General features: G+C 37.0%; 1 protein-coding gene across 7 annotated transcripts in view; it reads right to left on the reverse strand.

The window, feature by feature from the left end:
* Nucleotides 1-17,840: 17,840 nt before the first annotated feature.
* SLC6A15 (solute carrier family 6 member 15) overlaps nucleotides 17,841-26,838 on the reverse strand; it is a 52,161-nt gene continuing 43,163 nt past the window's right edge. For all 7 annotated transcript variants that reach the window (XM_070254541.1, XM_070254538.1, XM_070254539.1 and 4 more), the window contains 3 exons: nucleotides 26,518-26,677; nucleotides 22,209-22,371; nucleotides 17,841-21,138 (listed from right to left, as the gene is read on the reverse strand). In XM_070254541.1, coding sequence (XP_070110642.1) covers nucleotides 20,767-21,138; nucleotides 22,209-22,371; nucleotides 26,518-26,677 — 695 coding nt within the window. In that variant the 3' untranslated portion in view covers nucleotides 17,841-20,766. The remainder of the gene's footprint in view (nucleotides 21,139-22,208; nucleotides 22,372-26,517; nucleotides 26,678-26,838) is intronic.

Raw genomic sequence — 26,838 nt, forward strand, 5'->3', positions numbered from 1 at the left:
CTTGCTTTAGGCCATTTATTATCTCAGAGATCAACCATATTGACCACTAAGTGCAACTGAGCAGTCATGCCAGTGTCCTGTGGTCAACAGAATGATTTCAGACAAGAAGAAAACCTCAAGTAAATATCTCTGCAGTGATTATTTCCCACACGCCATTATATCATGTTTATTTTTACTAGTCTTTCCTATGAGATTGCTTCATCTATGGTTATTCCAGGTTTCTGCCTGGTAAAGAAAGGAATAAAGTATTTGCTTGAAGATTTTACGGCTGTTTAGAAAAAACTTAATAGAATTTTTTCCAGATTATTTTCTGGTTTCTAGTATTATGGGTGATTTTATTTACCTTCATAATTTTTCAGTAATTTTCATGTTTCTATAATGTACATGAATTGCTTTTAGAATTAGAAAAAAGTATTTCAAAAATATAACACATGGGAATTGTAAGTGGTATGAATATTATCATAATGATCAAGGATATTAATACCAGTAGATTTACTCAGGTGGCAAGAGGATTTATTGAGTTGATAATTTGTGTGTTTTCATTCTTGTTAATTCTCTTTTATCAAGTCATGACTTCAAGCTCCTCAGCCTCAGAAGCAAAGCAAAAATTGCTTGCAACCAGCCTACCCTACTCTTCTCTCATGCAGAAATTTTGGTTATTGAGTGTATAAAGACTGAGGGTTTGAGGGAGAAAGGAAGTGAGAAAAGTGGCTTTGTGGGGAGAAAGAATAAGCCAAAGGTTGAATGGTGTATCTAAGGAAGCCAGATTCTTAGACCCAGGTGTTTCCCAGGATGCTGTAGGTCAGAGCATTTGGTTAGTGAAATAACTTGTGCATCTGAGTTAGTGGAATATGATATATACTCGTTACGCTGTTTTCTCAATTACTAGTTAAAGTTTACTTCATATGTTTACACTCTACGGAAGAATTATTTCTCACAGTAAATAATACAGACTTTTTGCATCCAGACTTCTGAAGATACTGGTTAAAAATAATGCCGATCACTGAATGCCTCCCAGACTTATTAAATCAGAATTCCTGAGGACTAGAAAGCTATAATTTAAATAAGATTCCTAAGTCATTTTAATCACAGTAAAGTTTGAAATCTATTGTTATAAAGGCATAAATTAGTATTTATTAAAGACCTATGTTCAGAAATTAAGATTTATCATATCATCACATATCCAATTTTAATACCGGGGGCAAATCTTTCATACTTTCCTCGGACTAAGAGAAGTCTTCTTCAGTCTGAAATAGCATGGGAAAAGAAGGACAATACAGTGATTACATAACTGAGGGATCACCCCCTCCCTTTTCTCATTCTTGATCTGTTGGGGTGCTGACTGCTGTGGGCAAGAGGATACTAATAAATCCTTATATTACCCCGATTCATTTACACCAATTCCCTTCTGTCGAATCTAAGGTAAGTAAATACGGTATTTTTTTTTCTTCCAAAAGGACTTTTTGTAGAAGAAGGTAACCACAAGGGACAGATCCTTGGAAAATGCACAGCAATTAGCACTATTTCTCAGTGACCCATAGCCCTCTGGGTTGCTTTTGGAATTGGGAGGAGGAGCACAGGTGTGAGTGATAACACTTTGGCAGCTACTTGATAGCAAAGAACCCTGTAGAGAATATAATGTGTTTAACATGAACCTGGACCATATTGAGCATGAATTATTATTTGTCAGATGTGGGTATATGTGCATGTAAACATTTTACCTGAATTACCCACTAACATCCATACATCTTTAATGCATCCTAGTCAAGAGGCCTCAGAGGATACTAAAAATTGGAGTACCAAAATCTGACCCGGGCCTGTGAGCTACACTGAAATTCCCATGCTTCATCCACTGCAGTTCTGTTAAAGCCTCTCCCACACTCCCCATGCACAGTTTGTTTTAAAAAGAAAAACTTACACCTGTGCTATTTAGTCAGGTACTTTTATTGTAGCCCCGACATTGTACTAATGCGGGGGAAGAACTGGTTCTAGAATGAGACTAGACTCTGCAGTCATGAGTGGAGTTTTCTCAGGGAAGAAAAGGGGATGGTAGTAGTTTAGGAGATGGAGAAAGGGGCAGGTTAGACATTGGGGAGCCTGACTAGGTTCTGAGATCCACCCATGGGGGACTGGATTCTTCTGGAATTCCTTTGGTTAAATATAAGAGCACGAAAGTTTTCCTAACACTCATCATAAAAGGAAAGACAGGGGCAGGACTGGTGGCGCAGCGGTGAAGTTCGCATGCCCGCTTCTCGGCGGCCCCGGGGTTTGCCGGTTCAGATTCCGGGTGCGGACACGGCACCACTTGGCAAAAGCCGTGCCATGGTAGGTGTCCCACGTATAAAGTAGAGGAAGACGGGCATGGATGTTAGCTCAGAGCCAGTCCTCCTCAGCAAAAAAGAGAAGGATTGGCAGTAGTTAGCTCAGGGCTAATATTCCTCGAAAAAAAAAGGAAAGAGATTTTTTTCTGATTTTCATGTAGTATAGATGGGATTAGGAACTTTCGATTGTTGACAATTGATTTTAATAGTTGTGTGAACTTTTACGAAAAAAGATAAACTAACCATAATGCAAGAAATATGCAATGATTCTTTGCTATTTTAATATTGTTTTTAGAGAATAGAGAGGGACCAACTGTTCATTGAACCCATCTCAAGTGAGGTGATAGAATTATGATTGCCTTTTATCAAAATCCATTGTTTCCTTCCAAGAGGAAGTAATAAAAGTAGCCAAAATCCCTCTCTACTTTGCAACAGTCCCCTGGCTGTAAGCAAAACCCTCTACCGGAAGCCCAGAAGCGCTGAGTTTTACAAAAGGAGGAGGAAGAGGAGTCATTTCAATTGGACTAAGAAGGGCTGAAAGCTGGGGGATAGATTCTAAATGTGTTTAATACTGTTTTGGGGGTAAATAGTAAAGAGGCACAGCGGATTGGTCTCCTCCTCTGTGCAACCTTTGTTTATTTTAGAAAAATGAAATTAAAATTAGATGATGTCTCAAATTTGCTTTAAAATGCTCCAGAAAAAAAGAAATTGTGGAATAAACAAGGTTGACCAAATCTTTAAAATTATTCATGTTGGGTGAATGGAGTACATGCAGGCTTATTATATCCTTCTCCATTTCTTGCGTGTGTTTAAAAATTATATAATAAAAAGTTTCATTGTGTTTTAGCCCAGAAAATGGTGCCATCTTTAATTTTAGCCAGCTCTAAAACAGTGATGCTGTTAAAGTTCTTTTCAACATGGGATTATGGGAGAACCCATATTCAGTGTGCAGTTTCAGTATTTTTTCATCTATGTTTAAATTTCCTAGTTATCCCTAATTTCTCAGTAAAGACTTACAAACATGTAGTCTTCCATGGGGAATACAAAGACACAGCAAGGTCAGGTTTGACCTTTTGCATATCAACCTCTCTGTTGAAAACACTGAAGCACTGCCTGGGGAGGACAGTGGTCCTGAAGCTTTAGTCCATAATCAGCAAAGAAGTTGTAGAGAGTGATAGTTAGTCTTAGAAGTATGAGAATTGGGAAGGAACACTAAAGCAATCTGCTTTCAACTAATCTAGTTCGCGGAAGATATAACTGCTTCCCTTCCCAAATATAGTAGGGGAGAATGATCTTTGAGGAATGTCCGTGGCATGTCTGCATGTATCTGTGTTCAATAGTAAGTTACTATCTTTTCTAGGGAAGGACTGACTTTAATTTTGATAGTATGTTGTTCCTCCATTTGCATTACAATATCTTTTCTTTGTGAGGTGATGATGCTAACATATGGTAGCATGGTAAAAATATTCTTTAAATATTTATTTTATAGTGTATCTCATAATGGTTTTGGAATTGTTCCAAAAAATCAAAAAAAATCTAGTAGTCACTATTTTTTAATCTCCTTTTTGTCTATTTCCATCTCCTCATCTCCTTTCTTTAATCATCTGTTTCTCCAATTTCTCAACTCCTGTAATCATTTTCTTTCTCTAGTCCATAAAGCTTGGTTGTGTTGAGCAGTTTATTGTATTGCAAATATCTTTCTTATTTTTTTGATTGCTATTGACTCTAGTCACTAAGACTCCTGTGGGCACACAATAAACTTGTGCAATAGAAAGATCGATGATATGTAGAAATAATAACTTGACCTTCCATTTTACAACAGTGAAGAATGATGGAGTTAAATGTTTTAAAAAAAGCATATTTTAAATCACGTATGTCCAATATTTTTCTAAAGTTGTGTTGGTTGGTGGTGGGTCTTATCAATAAAAGTCTATTTAAGAAAACAGAAAACACACTAGTTATTTTAATAGAGAGAATATAATATAGAGAATTGGTTAAAGAGGTATTGGTAGGCTCAAAAGATTTAAAAAAAAATGATCACAGGGGCTGGCCCCGTGGCCGAGTGGTTAAGTTCGCCCGCTCTGCTGCAGGCGGCCCGCGTTTCGTTGGTTCGAATCCTGGGCGCGGACATGGCACTGCTCATCAAACCACGCTGAGGCAGCATCCCACATGCCACAACTAGAAGGACCCACAACGAAGAATATACAACTATGTACTGGGGGGCTTTGGGGAGAAAAAGGGAAAAAAATTTAAAAAATATTTAAAAAAAAAAAGATCACAAAGATAGTAAATGGAGGAAGCAGCTAGCATCATTAAGTTGGGGGGAAGGGAATGAATTGAGAGGATTAGAACCTAGAAGTTTGGAGAGGGGTTTCTACGGAGCTCTCAGTCCACTTAGAAAGGAAATAGGCCACCCGACCTGGAGGAAGACCTAGGACGTAGGCCTTGGAGTAGAAAATGCTGCCTGGCAGATGCTGGTACCTCAGGAACTCAGAGCCAGTGCTTTGCGGAGATGGAGCCCAGATTTCTAAGACTTCTACTCAGCTGAAACTGGTACCTCTAAGGGGACATAATGAGGTTGTTTTGAAAATGTGTGAAAAAAAAGCTGGAAACTGGAACGGAGTGCTATTCCAGAGGGAGGATCTATTGCTGGGGCAGGGCTGTCAGGAACAACAGTGGCATCGCAAAGCAGAGAATAGAAGTGTGGGTTTGGAGATGAGAGAAAATAGATTAATTACCAGCCTGGTGAATCCTTTCTGCTATTCATCACCTATATACACGCTCATTAGAGTATGTATTAGAACACCATATAGCAACAATAACAATTTTATGCTTTCACCTAAAAGTACTCAATTATCTTTTATGCACATGAAGATGTTCTCATCTACTCCCTAAAAAGTGGCAACACACAATCCAATTGGTCATAGGATCTATCACTGGATATTGTTAATTACTCCCCATATTCAGTCATGGTCCCACCCGAATATTCTGTACTCTAAAGACTAAATTATAAAGTTTACCACCCACAACAGACCTTAATAAAATAATAAAGACAAGAAGAAGAGTGCAGGACAAATTAATTGGTGTACACATACACACACACACACACAACACGCTAGGAAAACATGCAGAGCTGCTGCAGTGCTTGTTTTTGTAATCGGTCATGAAGCCATGGTTGATATAGGTCCTGCCTTGTAGCATTTACTGATTTCTGTAGTGTAAATACTTCTGAAGGCTGATTTCAAGCTTCCAGGGTGACGTCACTGCATGCAGCATCGAGAAATGATTCACTTCATCAGTTCTTGGGAGTCCATTTGCTCCTGCTCCAGTGCCCACTGCTTTCATAGTGCTGGAAGTTGAAACTGCACCTGGCCAGTTGGCACTTTGCCATTTTGCACTTCTCACACCATTCAAGCAAGAGGCAAAGAGGGCAGAATACTGGCTGGGTGATCTTAATTAACAAGGATAAATTGTGGTTGCTGCTACACAATGGGGGGAAGAAAAACTCTGTCTGGAATCTCTGGGATTCTCCAGGATCTCCTGTCTTACTTCCATTCCAATCAGTAAAGGTAACTGAAACTTTGAGCAAAACAAATAAATGAACAGATAAACATGCAGGCAAGCAAATGAACAGATGAGTGAGACAGGTCCACTCATGATTCAGACCCTTCCCAAGTGAACGTTTAGATCACTCCCAGTTAAAGAATTTCAACCAACTGAGATTATGACAGTGATCTCATAGGCATATGGAATGTGTAACAGACAAAGATCATAAACTGAATATTAATTTTTGTGTCCCCAAAACTGAATAGAGTTTCTGACACATATTAGTGCTCAATAAATATTTGGCAATTGAATAGAATTTATCTACCAGGTTAATTATCTAAATTCTCAGTCAACCAAGTACTGTTTTCCAAACTAAATTATCAAATACATTAATGGCTTTGGGTTTGAAATTCCATTGTTTGTTCCCCATAAATGTGTGCCAAAGTATACTCCAAAATTGACTAAATTAATTTTGCCATCCTGATAAAAATCTGAGTGATCCTGATTAGATATTCCCAAACTCTTCACTTTGCTTTTCATTCTATTGATATAAGGGATTCTGGAGAACTAAAGACAAAACATTTACCTTCAACTGACTCTGATAGCAGGTGCAGAGAAACAACAAGCCATTAATTTGGATACTGAGATCAAGGAAATAACACCAGTCCACCTATGGCAGGTATCACTTACGGATTCTCAGTGGTGTCCCTGCCCTTCAAAGCTCCCGAAAAGACTGCAAGGGAAGAAAGCTAAAAGCCACGTTTTCCAGACTCCCTCACCAGCTGGGAGATGGAGAAAAAAGGAGGCGGAGGGAGTCTTCTCTGCCAATTGCAAACAGGTCTGTGGGCATCAGCAGGCAAGCAGCTGATGAAGGGGATTCTCAGCAGCCATTGGACTTCCTCCAGAGTACTATCCACCTCAGTGTTTTATGCTTTTAAGATCATTAGTGGAGGCTTCCTGAGGCTTTCTGGAGTCCTCCTGAATATAGCCCACACTGACGTTGTAGGCAGGGGAGGACCCTGGTGATGATTTCCCTGTTCTACTTTCATTTCTCAATTTCCTGAAAGTCTGTTTCCTGACCACCACATCCTCAACCCTTGCAATGGTTTGAAAGCCCCAAGTTATCCATTGAAATGTCTCTCCTGTATCACATTAATCTAGAATGACCTTTGAATGATACACCATTCTATCCCGTGATTTTTTTCTCATAAATTACATGATGGAGATGGATGAAGCAAAAAGAAGAATCAAAAAAGAATGCAGCAGAGATCAATATTTGTTTTATTTGTCTTTGAAATTAATGCAAAGATAGTCCCAGGGATCCTTAGAGAAAGATCAGATGAACATTTGTCAGAAAATACTGAAATAGAGTATTGTTTTAGGAGTCTAGTAATCAATTGTAAAATTACTTTTAATGCTACAATATTGTAATTCTAGGAACCATCAGCAACTAAGGAGTGGGCATTCTGAACCATCATGGAATTGTTATTAAATTATCTATAATGTGATAGAATAATACCGCAATTACATTGATAGCTTACATTAGCACTTAAAAGTGCTTCAAGGTATAAGTCTGCCTAATTTCCGCATAAAACATTTACTATGGAAGCATTAATCTATAATTTTGCCCATCCTCCTAATTATTTTCAAATGGTATAGAAATTATTAATTGACATATATAAAGCATGCATGGAATAGTTCAGATACATAAGACCCTATGCTATGCTTGCTCTTTAGGACATACCAAAGAGTGTAATTTACATGCTCCCTGGTTTACAGAGATCTCAGAGTCATCTTTAATCCCTCTGTTCAATCCATCAGCCTGTCGCTGCAGATTCCGATTCCAACATTCGTCTCAAATCTATCTACTCCCTTTCATCTACATGACAGTCACACGGGCTAAGCAATCATCATCTCCAAGGAACCTGCCTCCTCGCTGCTGCCCCTACACTTCTTCCACTCCACCTCACAACCACAAATCCACTTACACTCAGCACACAGAGTATAGTTTTTAAAACACAGATCACGTCAATTACCTGTTATACAACTTTCAGGGCTTCTTCTTTCTTTTATGGTAAAATTGAAATGTCTTTGGCCAGCAAAACCCTGCAAAATAGGACTCTTGCTTACTTCTCAAGCCTTATCTGGACCATCCCACACCCCTTCCCTAGCTGTGCTCAGCCCTTCTGTCTACCTCCCTTCTCTGCTTGAGAGCCTTGGTCTTTCCTGTTCTCTGTCCATCCCTGGGATACTCTTCCCTAGCGCTTTTCAAAAAAGTTTTTATTTTGAAATAACTTCAAATTTACATGAAAGTTGCCAGATAGTATTAAGAGCTCCCATATACCCTTTTCCAGATTAGGACACTTACTTTCATAACTGCAATAAAATCATCACAATCAGGAAGTTACCACTGGTCAAAATTGATTAAGTATTACCATCCAATTCACAAACCCCATTCAAATTTCACCGATCGTCCTAATAATAGACTGTGAAGGACTAACTCCAATCAGAATTTTCTGATGCGCTTAATTGATCTGCCTCATTAGCTTTTGTAAATCTAGAAGAGTTCCTCAGGCTCTCCTCATATTTCATGCCTTTGGTAGGTTTTGAAAATGCAGGCCAGTTCTTTGTAGAATGTTTTATATTGATTTGTGTTATCCACAATACATTGTATTAGAAAGTACACCATAGCTAATTGTCATATTACTGGTGAGGTTAACTTTTATCCTTTGATTAAGACAGTGCAATGTTTTTCCACTGTGGAGTTCATTATTTAATATATTTATTAATAAAAATTTCAAAGTATTTTGTAGAAATATACTTTGAGATTCTGTAAATATTCTGTTCTTCACCAATTTTTGCATGCATTTGTGATTCTTGCATGAATTATTAGTATGATGGTTGCCAAAGGCTGATTTCCCAATGCCAGCATTCCTTTTACACATATTAGTTGGCATTCTACTTAAAGTAGAATTTGCTGTCTCTTCAATTTAATATATAGTTAGTTATTTTTGTACATACGGATTTTGAATTTCTATTTCTCAAAGCATTACAATTGTTACTATTGTTATTTGTTTTGAGAATCAAACTCTCCCATATTTGGTCTGTGGAAGCCTCTTCAAAGTTGTAGTTGCATCCTTTTGATGCATCTCCATCATTCTTTGAGCACTGCCTTACTCCTACCCCAATGACTTGTCCTGAGCTCATCTTGCTTTTCCCTGCCCAGTGCCTGGAGTCAGGCACTTCTTCAAGAAGCCCTGGTTCACTTTAGTGGAGAACAGTATTTGTAAACCAAGATCTGACTGCTAGTTGCGCTCATTTCAAATGGTACTTCATTACTCATTAGCTGGCCAGTAGAGAGAGCTGGGAAATATATATGTATATACATACATACACACACAAATTGAAAGCTATTTATATATCTACTAATCTACAATTTATTTTAAAAATTATAATTTCACAACTCTGCTTCCAATCCTGGCCCCCCCTTTCTAACTACATTTTTTAACAATGAGAAGCTTGCCTACCCTTTTCCTCAATTTATTTTCTTATTTTCTCTGTCCCCCTGGATTGCATGTACCAATCTTCCAGCATTCTTGGCAAAAGCTCAATACCAGTGAAGGGGGAAAAGAAAGAGGAAAAGGAAGAAAGAAGGAGGAAACTTCACCATGTCTTTTAATTATTTCAATCTCATTCTTGGGTCGTAGCTCAAATGCAACCACCCTTTAAAATAAATCCTTTTCACACAGGGACACACAGGTCATAAGTAAAAATGTAAGACCAACTATCTAGTTGTTATAATCTCTTATTTTTTTAAAACGTGTCAAAATTTTGATGTTTTATTTTAGCAAGCTGGTTAAAATCTCAGGTTTCTTGAGACCTGATTCTGCCACTTACTAGCCTTGTGAACTTGGGCAGCAGATTTTAATCCTTAAGAATAAAAAGGGGGCTCGAACTATTGAAATAGCTTGTACTATTGAAATAGCTAACTCATATGGATGTCGTAAAGAATAAATGAGATCAGAACTTTATAATTCTCGCCACGAGCTTTATCTGGCATGTAGTAAGCACTTACTCAAAAAATGTTAGTTGTTGTGGCTTAAATATATTTTGGGTAGTATTATTGTTGTTGATATCAAGTTCAGTTCATGTTAATATTAGCATTAGCACTCTTCAGATTTATATTCTTCAAGAATTTATGTATGCCTCAATCATAATCATAAATTATAGAGTTACCATTAAACTACATGAAGATTTTCTTCTCAAAAAACATTATGAATTTACAGCAATGAAAAATACTGCAGGCTTGCAAGCATATTATACCTAATAATGTGAATAAGTTTATTTTGTTAGACTATTTCAAGGAGGTACTATTTATTTTTAAAGATGATTCATGGCATCATACACACATTAGTGCACAAACACACAAAATAAATGTCGAAATAATGATGGAAAAATTGGCTAATATATTTCAACTACTTATATTTTAATAAAAGAATAGTGTTTTCCAATATACGTTACTAATGTCCAGAATTGTTACTGGATATCAATAGATTATGTTAATTTTCTTCGTGGTTGCTTTCATTTAGGAAAAAAGGATTTATAACCATTGTTTATCTGTATTTTATTTTTAAGAATCAATTATGTTGGTCTTTTTATATTTTTATAAAGCTTTTATTTCTACAGAGAAATAAAACTATTTTATTTTATAATTACATGGTCATAAGGGTATAAAAAATAAAGCTTTAAGCCATAAAAACAAGATTTTTACATAAATATACAGCTTCCAAAGCAGCAATTATTTCTGTCACTTTACTTAGACATAAATGAGAGCACTTGAAAACCTATTGATATGGAATTATACTACTGCCCTCTTATGGAAGATACTGGAATGACAGTGGTTTTACACACCTCTTTTTTTTTTTTTTTTTTTTAAGATTTTTTTCATTTTTCTCCCCAAAGACCCCCGGTACATAGTTGTATGTTCTTCATTGTGGGTCCTTCTAGTTGTAGCATGTGGGACGCTGCCTCAGCGTGGTTTGATGAGCAGCGCCATGTCCGCGCCCAGGATTCAAACCAATGAAACACTGGGCCGCCTGCAGTGGAGTGGGCGAACTTAACCACTCGGCCACGGGGCTAACCCCTTTGCACACCTCTTTTGAAGTGGAGAGAAATATAAATAAAATTTTAAAAATATGATTCAGTTCATATACTCTATTCTCTTCATTTACTGTTTTGCTTATTTTGTTAATTTCCTGACTACAAAACAACATTTAAAAATTCTTTACTCATATATTTTTTCCCCTTTAAGCCAATCAATATAGAATTTCTACAAATTTGTTTCTCACTTAGTGTCTTTTGAATTTGTATCAGAATTACAGTAGTATATTTATTGGAAAACTGAAATAAAACAGTGGAGCATTAGTGTTGAGGGTGGGTAAAAACACTCGTTTTAATGTTTAAACCATGGCTGGTTAACATGACTGGCTAATCCATATGGAAAAACTGGATAAAATAAGCAAATGTTGAAAATAATAGTTAACATTATGTGACATGTACTATTTGATATGCATTGTTCTAGGTACAAAGCATTCTACGTACATTAACCCTCTGTATTCTCACAACAACTTTATAAGTTAGGAATTGTTATCATCCCCAATTTACAGATGATGAAAAGGAGGCATGGAAAAGTATGTGAATTACTCAAAGTCATCTGGATACTAAGTACCAGAGCTAGTATTTGAACCCAGGCAACCTTGTTCCCTGTTTTTTAACTCCAAACTCCTGGGTTCTTGGTGATCAAGATAATTTATAAGAAGATCTTTATATTTATCTATGATCCCAGAAAGAAACCCAGAAATTCTCAGTTCCTCTCTTGTTAGATCATTTTGATGAGTTTTAACAAATTGAAGGGGCAGACTAATTTGATCCTGTTTATATGAGAGTGTGGGTGTCCCGATAACACCTCGTTTATCCTCCGCTAACGCCTCTTCCCTCTTCAACACCTCCTGCTCTCCTATTCCTCTCATTCCTCCTTCCCTAAAAAAAAAAAAATGTTGCGTGTCTATTCTGTGCCAAGGGCTATGTAAGTCCTGGAAATACAATTCTGAATAAAACAAAACATCTGAATTTCAGGAGTTTATAGGCTTATGTGGGAAACAGAGAATCTGAACATACAGTGGGATGAGTGCTGTTTCTAGGGTAAGCAGAGCACATAAACAGGGCAGAAAAGTCCACGAGGGAAAATACCATCGAAACTGAGAAGTGAAAGCTGTCGTGATTCCAGCCAAAGATAAATGGAGGAATGGGGAGGAACGGAGAGCAATCTGGAAACAGAGAACAGCACGTGCAAAGAAGTGGACTTGAACAAATTTAGAACATTCAAAGAACCGTAAATATAGCAGTTGTATATAGTTCGGGTGTAGAATGTGCTAGAAAAGAGATGAGCCAGAGGTAAGGCAGAAGAAGAACCAGGTCTACCATCTTAAGTAGTTTAAACTTCATTCTGAGGGAAATGCATATCCTTAGAAGGATTTTTAAGAGAATGACCAAAACAAAATTACACTTTTGTGTGTGTGTGTGTGTGTGAGGAAGATTTGCCCTGAGCTAACATCTGTTGCCAATCCTCCTCTTTTTGCTTGAGGAAGATTGTCACTGAGCTAACATCTGTGCCAATCTTCTACTTTATGTGGCATGCCATCACAGCGTGGCTTGACCAGTGGTACTAAGTCCACACCAGGGATCCGCACCTGCAAACCCTGGGCCACTGAAACGGAGTGTGCAAACTTAACTACTATGCCACTGGGCCAGTCCCCAAAATTACAGTTTTAAATGTTCCAGTTATCTGCATTTTTCTCTAGAAATATGAAGGAAAATAGTGAAATCTATACTTTAATATTACTCTTAGCAGTATTAGATTTATATTCACCAGGGAAGTGGAACATAAATGAACATAGCTTCAACCTCCTCTGTGGTGGGTTGAATTGTGTCCCCTTAAAAGATACGTGGCAATCCTAACACTAGATACCTATGAATGTGGCCTTATTCAGAAGTAGGGTTTTTGAAGATCAAATCAAGTTAAGATGAGGTCCTACAGAATCGAGGTGGGCCCTAATCCAAGAAGATTGGTATCCTTACAAGAAGAGAAGAGACACAGACGCTTGTAGAGAGAGCACCAGGTGATGATGAAGGCTGAGAATAGAGTGATGCTTCTTCAAGTCAAGGAGCACTGAGGATTGTCCAGCATCACCAGACCTAAGAAAACGGCATGGAACAGATTCTCTTCTAGAACCCTGCGAGGGAGCATGGCTTGATTTCAGACGTCTAGCTTCCAGAACTGTGAAAGAATAGATTTCTGTTGTTTTAAACCACCCAGTCTCTGGCACTTTGTTATGGCAGCCCTGGAAAAATAATACACCCTTCCTCCTGGTCCCGCCTGTAGGTCTCATATCAGGAGCACTACAGAGCACTGTGGAATTCACAAAATGATAGGCAGTTGACACGAGAAAAAAGCCGTAATTATATTTTGCGAGACATTTTTACATATTTTCCTCTCTCTGACTTTTCTATATGGATATGTGCTCAGGTAAATGCATTTGTCTAAGTAACCAAAAAAGTTCATAAGTTTAGTGTTCTTCTTATTTGCTTGTTGAGATAATAGTGCATGAAGAAATGCGCCCTGGCCAGATGATTCCCAAGATTTTATATGACATCATGACGGTAGCAAAAACAAATGAGATATTGTATGTGGATGTGGTTGCAAACCAGCAGCCCGTTAGCAGAATCTGGCCCCTAGACTTGTGTTATTTCATTAGCAAGTGTTTCTTAGTTTTTAAACAATTATTTTGAATGAATTTAGACACGTAGCCCAGTTCCCAACATTCCCTCATGCTCTCTAGATTCTCAAATTTGTTTAACTTGAAGGATCTGAGTTTGTCACCATATACCATCCACCTTGCTTTGCATATATGTACCTGTCATCTTGGCTATCTTATACTTATCGAGGGCATGGAGAGTCTTCACTATTTAGTTCCTTTAAGCCAATACAACAAACTATTGCTACCCTCGTATGAAGGCGATTTTGGTATCCCTTTTCACAGTCAAAGTTCTGGTCCCTCAGACCTCATTCTTTCTTTTGCTTCTTAGTTTCATTTCTTCCCTGGGACTCTAACTCTTGACTTTTGGGCTACATCTTCTATCTTCAGCCCTGCATTCACTGGTTGCATCTTATACCATATTTGGCTTTTCTAATGTGGCTGTAATTTACACGTGGCATAGGTTTAGGAAATGTATTTTAAATGGAACAGAAGAGAAGTATATAATGCCTTGGCCATTTCTAAATCAAGAGGCTTAATTCATCTCGGTATCTCAAGGTCAGCCTTACATATAGGAAAAAAAGGGAAATACTTCAATGTGGTTTGGATTTTCAAGGATTCTGGAAAGCCTCAAGCTTGTGAAGGATCATCTTGAGGTTTTTGGAGGAAGGCTGAATATAATTACCAGTTAATATGGGCCAGGAACTGTGCTGAGCACTTTATGTTATTATCTTCCTTACTTATTTAATTAATAACAATGTAAGTATTATTATAGCTCATAATATCTATACGTGGTAGATAGTATTATTAATCCCATTTTACAAATAAGGCAACTGAGGCTCAGATTGGCTTGACAAATTGTCCAGAGTTATATAATAGCAAGTGGTAGAGTTTGTATTAAGAAAAATATAAATCTGACTCTACAAGCAAAATGTTCTTATTTTATGTATACCTTTTATTAAAAAGAACATTTGCACATAGCCTCTTGCAAACTTGGGATTTATTTTTTTAATGAAATGTTACCCACCTAAAAACAAAAAAAAGTGAAGCTGCTGTAGTTGAATAAAAGGCGGGGGAGTAGAGTGGATGCCCTCTCCATGGCCTCTTCCTCCCCCCAGGGCTCTGGGATTAAAGGTGGAGCTGATTTACGACTGTACTCTCTATCAAACGGTAGATGCCCCTGGGAGTGGAGCTAAAACCTAAAACTTTTACTAGTCATTTATGCCTTGACTAATGGATATGAACTAAGGAGAAGAAGGTGGAAGAGTGCCCTGAAACAGCAGAGAGAGGAAGGAACTGAGGGAAACCTGGTTGACTTTAAGCTTAGGGCTGGGGCTGCCCAGGTAAAACCTATAAACATCTGGCTTAGACGGTGTTAACAAAGATTAGGGATGCAATAGCTAAACTCTCTGTACCTCGCTGCCCAGGCCTCAATATTAGAGCTCTTAACTGAAATGATTACATTGCACTGTTTCAAAGGTTTGAGCTATAATTTTCAGTAGCAGAGTCTCTAGATTTTCAAATCCATATTACCTAAAACAAACTGTGCTTCTTAAAACATGAATAATGAGTGGGGGCTACTTTTCTAGACTTTCCATAAATTATGCTAAGCAATACCCTCTCTCAATCTGTTCCCTTGTGCTTTTTCAGATGGGACTGCTCTTAAGGGTACTTTCTAAGGTGACAGCTCCTAGTACTAACTTTGTGTGAAACCAGCGGAACAGATCTGAAACCTGGGCAGTATAGGCTCCAACTCAGCCCAGAGTTAATCAATAAGAACAGACAAGGCGGCCGTGCTTGGCTGATCAGTGGCTATCCCAGCAAGAGAAAGAGAAGCAGGTCCACAGTCTGTTCTTCTATCAATGCACACTGGAAAGTTCTGGAAACACCTCCCTATTTTCTCTGAACAGACCAGGACCGACTGTTCTGTCTTTCTTTAATGATATTACACAGGCAATACTTCTTTTTCTATTAAAAGACAAAGACCCATTCATACATAAATTACTTTCCTCTCTGAAGACTAGAACAATGATGTAAAGACAGAGATTTAGAATTTTATTCAGACTATTGTCAAATAATTATCATCAATATTTTCATTCAGAAATAGGATTAATGCCAAAAATATCTTATCCCTCTTCCAAAAACTTCCTTTATGGCCTTGACATTACCTGAAATTATTTGATCATAATAAAGAACTACTTATGCCTTAATCATATACAACTATTGAATTCCTATGAAACAAAATACTTGTGAAATTTCAGGTGCTTTTTTATTTAATCATGGCCAAATCAGGGTAAATCTCTGAACTACTGCTTGTCATCACTGTACGCACTATAGTTTATTTTTGTGATGAGAACACCGAAAAAAGTGATGCTTCTATTCATCACTCCCATTCTAGAAGTTCTGAAAATAGAAAAGCAGTTTTAAAAGCCTTGTTTGAAAAAGTTGGAAATGTAAAAAATTTCAAAAACTTGAAAACTTCAAGTGTAGGATAGGGACTACTGTATTTTCTAAAAGAACACAGAGACGTAAATTAACCACAAAATCATGAGAAAAAAATGTATGTTGTTTTTGCTATCGTAATTCAACTGTAAAATTCAACATGAAGGTAGCTTAATCTACTTGTTTGGATTGGGATTTGTTTGAATATAAATATTTTATGAAGAGGCTGGAAAAAAAGTGAGTTTTGGATGAGAAAATTCTATGTTGAATGGACATGAGTTATGACTATGAGTTGAAAAATAAAAAATAGATAATAAATTCCACCCCATGATCAGGAAGTGTATATTATCTAAATAATTAGATTTATTCTACTGAATCTAAGTCTGCGAACCAGTTTATCAGTGACCTCACTTGGCTTAAGAAACGGGGTGTAGACATTCCGATTTAGAATGGCTGGTTGGTTGGTTATCGACGTCAGCACTGCATTACTTCATACAGTAACTCAGAAAAAAGGGTTGAGATGATGAAATGTCATAGAATTGTTTACAAAAAGGCTGAATTGGAATGATTCTACTCAAAAGTGTATTAAGAAAGTATAGAGTGAATAAACCTCTATTTGATTTGTTTAGCAGAGATTGTACCATCCTGACCCCCTCTTGTTCAGAGAAGATATCTTCTTTGTTCAATTCTACCAGATATTGGTTTAACTGACCTCAAATGTTCTTATATTGATCCTTTTAATATTTACTCAAATTAAAGTAAAGCTTTACACAGAAGGGAAGAAAAGTATATTCCTGACAAAAGAGAGCGTGTTCTCGGGTGAATCAATATGGGCCAGGCTGACCTTATCAACGTGGGTAAATGCTAGTGATGAGTAGATCAAATGAATGCCACATTGGTACCATGTTTGAAAATTTTAAGGTTTACTCAATCTTTTCAGATTGGTGTACACTGGGGTATCATGTTCTGCTTGTATGCTTTTTATAAGCATTCCTTTAAAGAACAGTGAAACGACCGATATTTGCAACTCTTTTACTGGCTTTTTCCTAAGAAAATTGTATTCTCAGAAATGTAAATGTCAATATTTTCTAAAGAACCTTTATCTTCCTTACTATGAAACTAAATATACCCTGAAACGGTGATCGAAGGAAAGAATCACAGCTGGGGTATCACTGTGAATCTACGAGGCAGGGCTCCTTTTCTTTACATGGCACCACATATGGCATTGCAGGGCATCACAGGGCATGTTTCCTGCCACTCGTATAAATCAAGCGTTTTTGTTTTTGTTGTTGCTGCTGCTGGTGGTGGTGTGCATGTGTGTGTGTTTTAACAGTGGTGCTAATAATGACGATGGTGCATTAAACCAACAGTAGAATCCAAAAGACATTGGATTTAGGACAAGATAATGTCCCAGTCTCTTCTCTTTTTACCTCCACGTGACAGGCATTCTTAACTCAATGTTTTAGATGGAAATGTATGTCAGAATAACCAGAGGATCAACTAATTTTGGAGTCAGTCATTTGAGGCAAAATCACATAGGAAACCTTTTACTTCAGTCCTAAGTCCTGAAGGTAAAAACATCCTATACTCAGTAATGGACAGCTTTTGGAAAGTGTTATCTTTAATATTTCCAATAGTTTTCTGGAGTTTTATGGTTTTGCCCTTTTTGTCAAAACTTTATGGCTCAAAAAATTTATGAAAAAATCCACGTAATTGCTATATTTGGCATTGAGTTTATTCATATTCAATCGACATAGGTATGAATATCTTTGAGGAGTGTTCAGGAAACACAGTGACCAGAATAAAATCAACAGGAGAAGGACATTTTACTTTTTAAAGGATTTTTTAAAATGTGAATTCCAACTTCTATCCACCCAAATTATTTTTGTCCCCAGTTTCACAGTTACAGCACCTTCATTTTCATTCTGTTTGAAGACAATTAGGATTCATATTTCGCTTGTCCTTCTTTTCATCGTCTTCATACCCATGGTTCCTAACCAAGAATACACATTAGAATAAGTTTTAAAAAAAAATACTCGTGTCCTGCATCGAATGCCAAAAGGATTCAGATTCAGTAGGTCAGAAATACGTCTTTAAAAGGTCACAAGGGACTCAGAAGCATAATTACAGTTAAGAAGCACTACGTCTTGATCTTAAACTTTCTGGGATCACAAACCCATTTGAAGATTCAGTGGAAAAAGTAACTTTTCTAAAAAAATGCACATACACGCAAACACGTGGAAATGCAAATATACTTTCATAAAATTACATCCTAAGATGTCGTTGCACCAAGATATGACTCCTCATCATCATTCTAAAACCTACTAGTGAATACCTTTTTCCTTTCTCCTTTTACTCTACTCTGAACACTCTGTTAGTGCTATAGTGGATAGTGTTATTTGCAATGTAATATTGTGACAAGCTGAAGGCTGGCAGCTCAAGTAAGTATTTGCCACAAATTTTTTTTTTCTTTTTGAGGAAAATAAGCGCTGAGCTAACATCTGTGCCCATCTTCCTCTATTTTATATGTGAGAAGCCTGCCACAGCATGGTTTGATAAGCGGTATGTAGGTCCACACCCAGGATCCGAACCAGTGAACCCTGGGCCACCAAAGCAGAGCATGCAAACTTAACTGCTACACCACCGGGTCAGCCCCACCACAAACTTTTTAATATTGTGGCAGCTTACGAAAAAAATATTGCTTCAACACATAAAAAAGCAAAATTTATATTACCTCACCTACCGAAATAAGGAGGCAGATTTTTGAGTCTTCAATATGAAACAGTATCCAAAATAAATTCATTAAAATAAGTAAGATTCAGGAAAGAGAATACTTAATGCTGTCATTTGTGTAATGTGTATACATAGAGCCTCTCCAGAAGTAGACGTCAGAAACCGGCAGTGCCTTCAAGGGTGGGGAATGGGTGGCCAGGAGAAACGTTGGAAGGGAAATTTACTTTACACTGAATTGTTATAATTTTTGAGTTCTGCATAATGTGAATATATCGCCTATACATACGATATTTTTAAATTTTAAAGTGATTCAAAATATATCAGTATATATAATATAAAAAAACTAAAAGTTTTAGTCACCAATGGAATTGCATTTTAAATGCTGTGATGCAGTCTATTAACATATGTCTACGGTAGACCAAGAGTATTCGGCCAAAATAAACCAATGGATATGGTGTGCATACCACCTCCCCCACTTTGCTGCATTATACATTGCTATTTTTAAAATATAACTGATATAGTGGTAGAACAGTTATAAATAAAAGCCTTTTAACTAGATGACACTCAGTGGAGTACTTCTGCTTCATCCAATTTCATATATCCAAGAGTGTCATAAAAATCATTGTAATTTTTTGCACTTCAGAGACAGGACTGACCCAGCAAGCAGTCAACTGTACACACAGTTTCGTGGGAGACTCGAAGTATTTTTTCAAGAATTGTGAGACTACATTAGAAGACCATTTAACCATAACACTCTATTTTTCGTTTATCTCTAAAGTGGTGGTTACTCTATTAATCAATATAATCATCCCACTTGGAATATGATGATTAATTATTATGAAATACTAACTGCTGACTGAAATGCAAGATAATCCAGTTCAGGTGATACCAGGAAAATCAATGTGGAAAATAAACATCATTTTTTTTAACTTTGTTTATTTGTAGCTTAAAATGTAATGCCATACAATTTGAACAATCACTTAAAAAAGGATTTATATTTGCATAAAACAGAAGCAAAACAGAAAGATAGGAAATAAAATGCCATCTTGCTTCAAGTTTTCGAATCAGTACTTAGAGTACTAAGTAATATACATCTATATACATTGCAAGTATATTATATAAATATACTATGGGTAATCTTGAAATCACAATAAATATCAAGTAGGTTTTTAGGCACACGGCATAGAAAAATGCAGAATCTGCATAATTCTTGAGAGTGCTGAGTGACTCATTCTTATATGATTTTCACACATATATTTTACACAAAATATACAGGCATCACGCACATGATCCCCAGTCACCTCTGACTCTCAACTTTCATCCCAGCATTAGTGCCTTCTTATGCTTTGATACTATTGCTCTATACAGCTATTACATAAGAAAATATTTTGCGGTTTTCTTCAACTAATTGCCTAAGAAGGTATCAATGCTACCAAAATAAGTACAGCCTATCTACACAGTATATTCATGGAAATGTGCTGAGAGGCACCAACTTACAGAAATGCTCATTCTAACACTGGGAGTTACCCTGAAGGCAAACTGATAAATTTTAAAGTATACCATTTGTGAATTGCCAATACTATTACATCCAGAAATTATTAGAAACTGAGGTAACACCTGTTTTTTAGAGATAAAAATACTTGAAAAAACACCGAAAGTATTTTTAAAAATTCTGACAAACGTGGACCTCAGTCATTGTGAACTTTGTCTGTAACTCTTTCTGCACAAATGTAAACCAAAGAATCCAAAGGAATGCTCTAGTTGAATTTACATACACTGTTAGAATTAAAGATCACAGCCATGGAACACCTGAGATCGCCCTCTGAGAAGTGAGGCCTAACGCTTCTCTGAGTAGAGCCAATGTTCATTGATAAAAATGAACCAAATAAACCCCACTGATTTTCCTCCTGCTACAAGTCAGATTCTGGCATATCCGGCATATCGGCCATCAAGTACCCTATTCCATATCGTCCATTGGGAGCAGTATCCAAAGTTGGTGATCCACTCTGTTTTCGATAAATATTTTTACCAAAATTTGGAGATGACATTTCGCTTGATATCTTTCCATGAATGAGGCTTGCATCATCTCCCTCCAAGTTTACGGGCTCCTTCAGGACCCTTCCTCTCTTATAGGTCACAGATGCTAAATTGCCAGAGCTATCGTCTATAAGGTTGCAGCGACGAATAACGAAGACAACGGGGACGGGGAGTATGGCTAGGACCATCAGAGAGATACAGACAACCATTCCCCATGTTGGATAGCTCAGAAATTCTTCAGATGCCTGTTAAAGCCAAAAGATAATTATTAACAATCTTTCTCTGCAAGCATGTGGAAAAACTTCTATTTGTCTCATATGTGTAAGCCAAGAATCTGGGACTCGCTTTGACCAACAGAATGCCATAAAAGTGACATTAAGCAATTTCCTAGGCTAGACCTTAAACGTCTTGCACATACTGCTTCTGTTTCTTAGAATGCTGCCTTGAGTCCATAATGCTTGGAAGAAGCCAAGAATGAAAGATCACATAGAGAGAGCCCAGCTCTCCAACTTTCGTCAAGTGCATGAGTTAGCTCCGGCAGGACGGACGGAAGAATTCTCTAGTCCATCCACAGAACTCTGAGAAATACTAAATCAGCATTGCTTTTAGTCATTAAGGTGGGAGTAGTTTGTTATTAAGCAACAGATACCTACTGCACGTGCTACGTCATCTTTCTAAAATCTGAAAATCTAAATTTTGAAGCACATCTGGCCCCAAGGGATTTGGTAAGGGCTAACAGACTTCTTTATGCCCCAGTCATGAATTTAGTTGTTATTATATAGAATTATTGACCATAGAATAGCTGAAGGTCAGAGGTATCTCTGATAAATAAACGTTCTGATTTTATAACAGCTAATATACGTCTCATGACTGCATTATTATACGGCTAATGCAACTTGACAACAGAAATGGAAATAGTCATTGCTAATATAAAACAGTTATAACAAAACTTTACTTCAATGTTTACTTAAATTATGTCTACATGGCAAACGCATATTTTCATTATTACATAGTATCCAGGATATGATTTAACAAACTTATGTAGGAAAAAATATTTCTAGAGTCAAAGGCCCAATAATTATTGGTTCATCTATAGTGACACGAATAAAGCTACTTTAATAAGAAACAAGTCAGTATTTCTCATGTATTAAAAAAATCCACAATGTATAAAAAAAATCACAAATGTGCGGGGTCAAACAAAACATAAATCTCAAGATCCTTGCATAAAAACAATACCGAAAAAGCAAAAGATGGAAACCTCTAAAATGGCATTTTATGTATATTTTTTATCCACCTTCCTTATTTTGTATTTTACCTTGTCTTCGATCCACGCATTATAGCCAGGAGGACTTAGTCCCATATTCACAACACTAGCTATTAGCAGTGATAACAGCATGAGAGGAGAAATATATTTCCACATGTAGTAGTAATATCTGTTGGGAGCAAATCCCAGCATATCTTTTAGATCTTCTATAAACCTGAATAAAAAAGAAAGTATTTAATTATTTCCCGAGTTAATGTCGCTATACCTTAAAAATGTGCATGATATCACTGGTTCGACAGGGGTTGAGCTATGAATAACCTACGACATTTTATACTGAAACAAAAAGTCATATTGGAAGAGGGCTTATAAGTTAGGAACATTTATAAGTAAACTGGAGCCAGTCAAGCACTGTAATTTTCATTTAGCAAAAGCCCCCTTAAGCCAAGCCCTGAAAAGTCTCCTCTTACTGATGACTTTCTGCTCTATGAACACAATATTTGTGATACTTTAAAAATTCCTTCTCTCTCATTTTTTTATTTAGCAATAATCGATTACTATCATCCAATATCCAGTCAGTGTTTATATTATCTGAACCCTCCCTTCTTTTTGTAGTCCATTTGAATTGAAAGGCCCACACATTGCAACTGATTGGTGTGCTTCTCAAGTCTATTTTTCATCTCTGGGTTCCTCCTACACCTCCTTTTTGTTTCTTCCGATTTTTTGTTGAGTCAGCTGGATACTCGGTCCTACAGTTTCCCACAGTCACGGTTTTGCTGATTGTTTCCCCACAGAGTTGCTTCACCAGTGCAGCAACCTGAGGTATGGTCTACACGAAATAAAATTCACCCTTTTCAGGTATACGATGTTAACACCTTCAAAGCACAGCCATGATGTACTAATCTAGAGAGAAATACCTACTGCCCACCCACCAGTCCTTGTACTGACGTTTTGTAGACTTTTTTGGTTGTCTAAAGCTAGTTCTCTGGTAGGTTCTTCCAAGAGGGATCATAGTAACTATACTCCCTGATTTCTTGCATGTTTATAATTGTTCGCTTATGGTCATTATACTTGATGTCACTTTGACTGGATTTAAAGTCTGTCTTACATTTTCTTTCCTTGAGAATCGTAAATAAGTCAACCAACATAATATTGTTACAAGAAGTCTGCTGACTTTTTCTCTTATAAATAATTTTGCTTGTTTTGTATTGATTTGTCTGGATGTCCCCAGTTTTTTCTTTGTCTAGAAGTAACATCATAAACTGTGTTCTGGTGTTGGCCATTATGTCTGTTTTTCCAAGTATATTGTGTGCACTTTCTACATTCAAGTTGTCATTTATTTCACGCGAGTTTCATGAATTATAGTTTTTAGTATCTGTTCTGGCCACTGCTTTCAGAGGTCCTCACTGAACATATGTTGACTCATCTTTGCTTAACTCCTGTTTCTAATCCTTTTCTTAAAACCCTCTTTATTCCTCCTTGGTTTTAAAAAACATTCCTCCTTTCTAGCTTCTATGTCTTGTGGAATTAGCCACTGCATTTATTGTTTTTATGTTCCTTTTAATTTGATCTTCATTTCTCAAGTGTTTCTCTTTTATTCACAATTATTTCCTGAGTTCTACCACCTCTGCTTTCAAATCTTCCTTTTCCCTAATTACCATATTTCTTGACTTTCAAACAACTTATTTATGCTGTTCTTTTGTGGCTTCTATCATTTTTAAAAATTTATTTCAACTCATTTTGAAATAGTTTTCCATCTATTTTGCTTGTGTGCTTTTGTTTTCTGCAGGGATATTATTCTGCTCCTTTCCTCTTTTTTTAAATAATAAGTTTTCTTAAGACTTGACCGCATTTAAGTGAAATGAATTTCCCTGCATTTTAAGATGGAAGGATGGGCACTTCCTCTGTGGGCACAGTGAAGAAAGACTGGGCCCATAATTTCTCAATTCTACCTCCTCTGCTCTCCTCCTCACATTTACCTGGACTTGCTTTTTCCATCGCCTCTGTGTTTCTCCTGCTCTGTTCAGGTTTTGCTCCCATCATTTTCTCTTCAGTGCAGAATTTTAACTTGGAAGGGAACTCTGGCTTGTTAGCTTCCAGAGTTTTTAGAGATCAGATTGCTCCAGCACTGATGATCTTATTGCATTTTTATCCCTCTGTATTCCTTGAAATCAGGGCAAGGATCCTGTAAAATTTCTCCCCCTTTAGGTCACTGTCTCAGATTGGCCTGCCACACTTTTCAGGGAGGGTTTGGGGATGTGGAAGCTGTCAGAAGCCCAGCTGCATATCCTCTGCTGTCTCCCCCACAGATGTGATACCACACAGGTCTTGTGGCTGCCAGTGGTTTGTTCTTACCCTCTCATATTTGAATGTTCACAGGAATATCTTTTTGCCAACGTCCATGGGTATTGATTTTGCTATTATAGTCGTTATTTTTCTATTTTTTAAAAAAGAAATCTAGAGAAATACAAAAACTATGCCGGCATCACTTTCAGCTTCACAGGAGCCTCCTCATTTTCTTTCATTCCTATTTCTTCCTAATTCCTAAATCGCTATGTACCAACATATTTTTTTCCTGCATTTGAATTTGCTGTCTCCAAATTTTACGTTTTGTTTGTCTTCTTTCTCTTAACCCTGTCTCTGGAAATTCAGGTAACAGTGGCAGAAGACACAGAGCAGAACTGAGCTCATGAACCTGCTGAAGGTGAACTGGAAGAATGTAAGGTTGCTACAGAAATTTGAAGGAGGGGAAAGTAACTAAATGAGAGCATTTTAGATGCCAGAATTCTAATCCTGCTCCTAAGACAAAACATGAGCTTTGGAGACCAATATACCTGGTTTCAAATCATAGCTCTGTCATCTTTTAATGTATACCTTAGTCTCCCTGACCTTCATTTTTGGCATTTTTGAAAAATACCTACCTTGGAGGGTTACTGGTAGGCTCACAGACAATGTATGCAGGACACACTGCCTCACGTACAGTAGGAATTTAACACATGCATCTACTAAATAGAAGGAATAGTACGATTCCCTCTTTCGTTATAAATATTAGTATTTACGAACACTAACTACCAGAGAGACATATTTTCTACCATGCCTGATGTAAATGATGAGCTGTCTAAATGGAAATCTCAATTATGATCTTGTAGATCCACAGATCAGTCCAATAACAATATCAAATTCCAACACAGTGTAGGTTAGGAGTTGGGGGTAACTTGGTAGGTCTTGAAATTCAGGTCTAAGTTAAAGTCCTGGCTCCACAACGAATACACTGTGTCCTCCTGTTCAAACAAGGCCACTGTTCCATCTGGGATGTGGGTCATATTAGTTAACACAGAGTATTCTTGTGATGACTAAGATTTAATGCATGTCAGACAGCTATTACTACTATTTCTATATAGGACATGATTATTAACTGTAAGCTCCCCTACCCTTCCTTGTCTGGAGCTTTTGACAGTAACAAAAACATTTTCTAAGCTTTGACACAGAGCTCACTCGTATACCACTAATGTTCTTCATGCTGTTTAAGAGGACTCTGGTCTTCATTCCACACACTCATTCCTACTTTACACACACCTCTGATAAGCTTGATGATCTCACGTTAACCAGAGACAACAACCTTAAAAAATATTAGACAAGGCCTCTAGACACTTTTTTCTTCTGAGATTACTCTAATGCTTCACTTCACACCAAGCATATATACTTTTCACATCAAGCAGGTATATAATTCAGAGGCTTAGGCATCTAGTGAATTCGAGTAATGACTTCACATAAATATGAAGTTTGTGTACAGCAAATGCCATATATATCTCAGAGCAGGATATATCATTTCCCAAAACTGGCCTGCTACAGAAGGCATTATGTAGCATAATAAAATAAAATTCCTCCCATAAAACAGGTTAGCAAAGTAGTTAGGAGCATAGGCTTTAGAGTTAAGCAGAAAGGGCCATGAATCCCAGGTCTGCCTCTGTCCAGGGAACGATGAGCAAGTCCCTTGGTGTCTCACTTGGCCTGAGTTTTCTCATCTGTGAAATGTAAATAACAAGAACTCCAAACAACAAGGTTCTTGGAACATAGTCAATGCTCAGTAGATCTTACCAGTTACTATTTGATAACCAGAATTAAATCAAAGGTCCAGAATCTTAGAGTGTCTTACCATCTACACAACCTAACCAATCACCTAATAGGGGAATATACTTTAATAAAATTGTGGAACGCAGATGAGCCTACAAAAGATTTGATTTTGTGGCAAAGAATTTTTCCCTTTAGACATTTCCCTCCTCTTCTAAGTGAAACAGATATTGACAGTTGGTCATTCCAAAATAGAGATGAAAAATGAAGGCATAAAAGCAAATTTACTTACTTATCTATGCCATAAACAAAGGATACAGCAATATTCTCCAAAATGACTACAATTAGCAGTGGCAGCGTTGCAGAATAATCATCAAACATTGTAACAAAGTAATTTCCAGAGCGTTGCACAAATATCAGGCCAATACAAAATGCCAGAAGACAACAGATCACTGCACAAAAGGAATAAATTAAAAATTAGGCCTTTATTCAGAACCAAGTCTTTTAGACTTCATTATGAATTATTATACTCAAACAATAATTTTGTTTTCACTTTTATAATCTGTCAATGACATAAATAGGCACTACCTTTCCAAGCACAAACAATAAATGA

Source organism: Equus caballus, chromosome 28 (genome assembly GCF_041296265.1).
Source record: "Equus caballus isolate H_3958 breed thoroughbred chromosome 28, TB-T2T, whole genome shotgun sequence".
Lineage (NCBI taxonomy): Eukaryota > Metazoa > Chordata > Mammalia > Perissodactyla > Equidae > Equus > Equus caballus.